Here is a 5,356-nt window from a genome sequence, read left to right as displayed (position 1 = left end):
AAATAAGCATAGATTTAAAAAAAAATATGTAGAAAGTTATAATTTAAAAGATCTTATAAATTAGAGTACAATTTACTGCTAATTTTAATAAATAAATTTAAGTATCTTATCTATGTTTCACTTGTCAAATATTGTAATTGGGTTTGTGATTTAATATGGACATATATTACAATATGTAAATAAAAAAATAAAGAATGTTATATATTATTACCCTGGATTATTATTATTTTTAAACGTAAGCATGTCGTTTATTTAAAGATATTTTCTTACTCGTCCTAATGTGCTTATGGTAGTTTACAATAGTAACCTTTAATGTTTAGATATTTAATAAATAAATTTATAACTTAAATATTAGGAGTTCCTACATAGTTCAAATAAAAAAGGATTTAATACTAAAATTTTAATGTATTTCACTTAAACATTAGAAAAATTATTAATTTATACTTTTATCCAATGGAAATCGTTTTTTAAAGAAAGAGTAAAAAAGGCGAATGACATTCCGCTATACCTGTCAAAACGGGCCAGCCCAAGCCTCGTGGGCTTTTAAATTTGATGGGCTAGGATGGACCGACCCTTCGATTTTTTTTAGAAAAAAAAAAATTTCTTTAAATCCTTGAATATTTTTTTGTGACTTAGTCTATTAATCATGTAAACAACTTTTGTATGCTTATAGCGTACAAAAAGCTTGATATTTGACGAGGAATCTCGTAATTGAAATGCAAATTCTCTATATCTCTAGCTCTTCTTTTTTAAAGTTACATAAATATTTTCTTAATGCTTTTCTTTCATTTTCCTCAGGGATTGCTTCAATAAGTTTATATGCTGAGATTTTTGAATTTAGGATTAACATTATTTACTGATTTCATCATTATAGTCCATAAAAATTTTAAAATTCCTGAAATTTGCTAGTGGTCAAATTTTGTTTGTGTATTTAAAATCGATCTTTTTCGATAATGAAGAGCAGTTTAAATATTAGTAATATATTAAAGTAATCCAAACTAATCATTGGCCACTTAAATTAATATTTTCTTTTGAAAAAAGATTATTATTGGCCACCTAAAACTTTTCGAGTTCATTATTAATTAAGCAAAAGAAAAACTAATTTTGTCATATTACATGCATGTCAAAAATCTAAATTCTTGTTGATATGAAAGGGTGAATGAGCAATCTAGGGTTGGGGAATCGGGATTATAGTTAATAGTTTTTTTAGTTTGTTCTTTTTTAAAATATTAAATGTTTAATAATTAATTAATTTAAATCTAAATAATTTTTGGCCCATGGGCAGGCCCAAACCTAGCCTCAGTCAAGTCTCAAGGGCCAGTAGACTGACTTGGGCCGGGCTTAAAAACCTCGATTTTAAATGGGCTCAAAAAATTCTAGCCCAACCCTACCCAAGTAACGGGTTGGGTTGGGATGGCCTCACAGGCCAAGTCCATTTTGACGACTCTACATTTCGCTAAGTAAATATTAGGACTCTATAAATATGTCAAAAAAGAAAAAAATTAATATCTAAAATTTTAATTGATTTTAAGGTCTTAAATATTAGAAAAACAATTTAAATTATAATTTTGTCCAATATGAAATCTATTTTTAAAAGGTAAAAAAGGCAAACGACATTTCGTTAAGGGCCTTCATACTTTTAATTTAGTATAGATAGATATAGATAGTATAGTCACCATATTGCTAGTACATATATTCTATTCTACATTCTATTTTTCTTAAAATGATATATAAATCGTAGCATTATTATAATGCAAATATCACTTAATACCTCAATGAAACCACTGCATTAGTCATGCAACAATTATTTATTTATTTTTTAAAACTGCAAACCACTTTTCTATATTATGCTATATACGAAATTTACGTCGAGATTAAATTCCAATCTATTAACCAAACAATCCCTTAATGTATTAGCTGTAATGATGATAAAAGAAAATATTAAAGTAGGAGAACAAACATTAGATCTCCAAGATTAAAAGAGTATCACGTTAATTAAAGGAAATGATATCATTACTACAAATGTTACTACTATTATTAACTAGCATTAACTAAGTAGACAAGGACTAACCTGAAGACTTGTCAGTTATCTCATTTTTGAATAAATAATCAACATAACGCATTTTATCAGGTTCTAATATTCAAACGACGTCGTTGTTGCATTCTTCTTACATTTTCGAACCCCACCACCTCAACGGACAGCCTCAATCACAAAGCTAATGATCTGTTCACACTTTCAAATAATCAAAATAGAAATAAACTTTTTCTTGGTTCAGACCAATGTTTCTCCATTTAGATACAAGTATACATACATATAAGATTCTATAAGCTAAAAAAAGTGTATAACATCAGTTCATCTGAGTTGATGAACTATAATAATACCCTTTTTAAACTTTAGGGTTTTTGAGTTTACTTCTTCTTCTCCTTGATTTTTACTTCTTCAAAAAAACCATTCTTTATGCTTTAAAGAAACATACCCAGAAAGAAGGTTTTGATTTTTTTGTTTGAAAATGAAACGAGCTAGGTTTGACTCAGTAATCTCAGTGAGTCGACTCAGATCGATTCAAGTTTTGATGGGTTTATTGTTTTTGTATTTTATGTTAGTTACTTTGGAAATACCTTTGATTTCAAGATTTGGGTTTGAGTTAGAATCCTCTCAACTTATTTCTACACCATTTGATTCCAACTCCAAATTCAGCAGACTCAACAGTATGAGTCAAGATCCCATTTTTCCTTCAAAAATGGGATTATCATTACCTAAAAGAAAAATGGGGGAGTTCAAGAAAGTATCTGGTTTGATTTTTGATGAAAAAGCATTTGATAGTTTTGATAAAGACGATTTCTCTGAGTTGCATAAGGTGGTTAGGGATGCTTTTGTTACTGGGAAGAAACTGTTTCAGGATATTGAATCAGGGAAAGCTGAGAGCGAGTTAGTGAGTTTGACTCAGAAGAATCGGACCGAGTCGTGCCCCGACTCGGTGTCATTGTGGGGTAGTGAGTTTGTGGCTGGAGGGAAGATAATGGTGATACCTTGTGGATTGACTTTAGGGTCTCATATAACAGTTGTGGGGAGGCCGAGGTGGGCCCACGCGGAGAAGGATCCTAAGATTACTTTGGTGAAGGATGATGAGGAGACAGTGATGGTTTCACAGTTTATGATGGAATTGCAAGGATTGAAGACAGTTGATGGAGAGGACCCACCGAGGATACTGCATTTGAATCCGAGGTTGAAAGGGGATTGGAGTGGTAAGCCAGTTATTGAGCAGAATACATGTTATAGGATGCAATGGGGTTCTGCAATGAGGTGTGATGGTTGGAAATCCAAGCCTAGTGAGGAAACTGGTGAGGAATTTATGTTGTTGATGCATTGCATTTTCGTTTCATATTCGTTAGTTGTTTGGTCGTTCATTTAATTCAGATGCATTAGTTGCTGGTTTTGCATTTTCATTATGTGCTGGTAGGGATAGGTGTCAAATTTAGAGAACCTCTAGTTTTTACGAATGCTAAGTTGCATTAAAGAGAAATTATTTAGCAGTATTGGAATGAAACGAGTCTGATTAGAATGGAAGAGATATAGATTGTTCATATAACTGACCCGGACTAGTTTGATAAGTGTTAGTCAATTTGTATGCGGAGTGTTTGTTATTTACATGGTTTCTTGCACTTCTCTTTAGGAAATGTAATTTTTAAAGATTCTCCTGTAGCTTGTGTTGCTGTTTTTGGTTGTTAAATGTTCCATTTTTGCAACAATATTTAGGGAAAGGAAAGTCAGACTTTGAATTTCTGTTGGGCTGTCTGAGCTGAATTTAGATTGACCAGAATTTTCGCAAAGATATTGATAGTAATAGATGATTGAATAAGCTATCAGATAAGTATAAACTTGATTAAGTGAATTCAGAGCTATTATTGAACATCAATTATTGATTTATCATGTAAAGTATGTTGCGTTGCTGGATGGTATTGCTTAAGATTTTAACTTAGTGTTGTCCGTGTTTGTGAATGAAGTGGACGGACAGGTGAAATGTGAGAAGTGGATACGTGATGATGATGATCATTCTGAAGAATCAAAGGCCACATGGTGGCTGAAGAGACTTATTAGTGGGAGGACAAAGAAGGTCTCGATCGACTGGCCATACCCTTTTGTAGAGAACAAGTTGTTTGTGCTTACTCTCAGTGCTGGCTTAGAAGGTTATCACATCAATGTAGACGGGAGGCATATCACTTCCTTTCCTTATCGCACTGTGAGTATTGTCTAAAAATTGTTAGTATATTTTAATGTTCTGTTATGATTCATGTTGGTTAATAAACCTTTTTGTTATGAATTCACAGGGTTTTACTCTTGAGGATGCAACAGGTCTGTTTGTTAACGGGGATATTGATGTGCATTCTGTATTTGCTGCTTCGTTACCGTCAACACATCCGAGTTTTGCTCCGCAGAGGCATTTGGAAATGTTACCCAAGTGGCAAGCTCCGCCACTTCCTGATGGACCTGTTGAGCTTTTTATTGGCATCCTTTCCGCAGGCAATCATTTTGCTGAGAGAATGGCTGTGAGAAAATCTTGGATGCAGCATTCATCAATTAAATCGTCAAACATTGTAGCCCGTTTTTTTGTGGCAATGGTAAGACTAGGCTTATACTGAAGTGTCGATTCATGAAAATGATTTATCATATTGGAGCCTTGCATGTGCTTATATTTGAATTAAAATATTGCAGCACGGAAGAAAGGAGATAAATGTGGAGCTAGTGAAAGAAGCAGATTTTTTTGGTGATATTGTTATAGTTCCTTATATGGACAATTACGACCTTGTTGTATTGAAGACTGTAGCAATTTGTGAATATGGGGTACGTGCAATCATAAAATTCCAAGATGTTCATCTAGGCCTCAGTTTTTTCTCATATGCTTTTTAACATTTATGTACTCATGGAATATTTCAGGTCCGTACAGTCTCTGCAAAGTATGTAATGAAGTGTGATGATGACACCTTTGTAAGAATTGATGCTGTGATGAAGGAAGTTAAGAAAGTGCGTGGTGGTAGAAGCCTTTATGTTGGAAACATCAATTACTACCATAAGCCCCTTCGACATGGTAAATGGGCTGTCACCTATGAGGTAGACTTTCTCACTCTATCAATATTACGCTTCAGTTCTATGTACAGTGTAGTCTACTGATTTTCGACTGCCGTTAACTGTTTAACTCATTATAAATGAAAATGGACACCAGAGTTCCCTTAGGCAAAAGTGGGCAACCTCATTATGGCCATAAAAAAAGAGCTCATGTTTCCCTGGGATAAATTAGGAAACATAGGAAAGAAAAGATACAACAACCTCTTTCTTCCTTATTATATTCCTTTTACT

At 33.0% G+C, this 5,356-nt stretch overlaps 1 protein-coding gene across 1 annotated transcript in view; it reads left to right on the top strand.

The window, feature by feature from the left end:
• The first annotated feature begins 2,192 nt into the window (after positions 1-2,192).
• LOC109211661 (hydroxyproline O-galactosyltransferase GALT6-like) overlaps positions 2,193-5,356 on the top strand; it is a 4,577-nt gene continuing 1,413 nt past the window's right edge. The window contains exons 1-5 of the mRNA XM_019375221.1: positions 2,193-3,342; positions 4,006-4,241; positions 4,330-4,620; positions 4,715-4,843; positions 4,937-5,110. Coding sequence (XP_019230766.1) covers positions 2,511-3,342; positions 4,006-4,241; positions 4,330-4,620; positions 4,715-4,843; positions 4,937-5,110 — 1,662 coding nt within the window. The 5' untranslated portion in view covers positions 2,193-2,510. The remainder of the gene's footprint in view (positions 3,343-4,005; positions 4,242-4,329; positions 4,621-4,714; positions 4,844-4,936; positions 5,111-5,356) is intronic.

This window comes from Nicotiana attenuata, unplaced genomic scaffold (genome assembly GCF_001879085.1).
Source record: "Nicotiana attenuata strain UT unplaced genomic scaffold, NIATTr2, whole genome shotgun sequence".
In the NCBI taxonomy this organism is placed as follows: Eukaryota; Viridiplantae; Streptophyta; class Magnoliopsida; order Solanales; family Solanaceae; genus Nicotiana; species Nicotiana attenuata.
The sequence above is the reverse complement of the archived record's forward strand: the minus strand, read 5'-3'. Positions and strand labels throughout refer to the sequence as shown.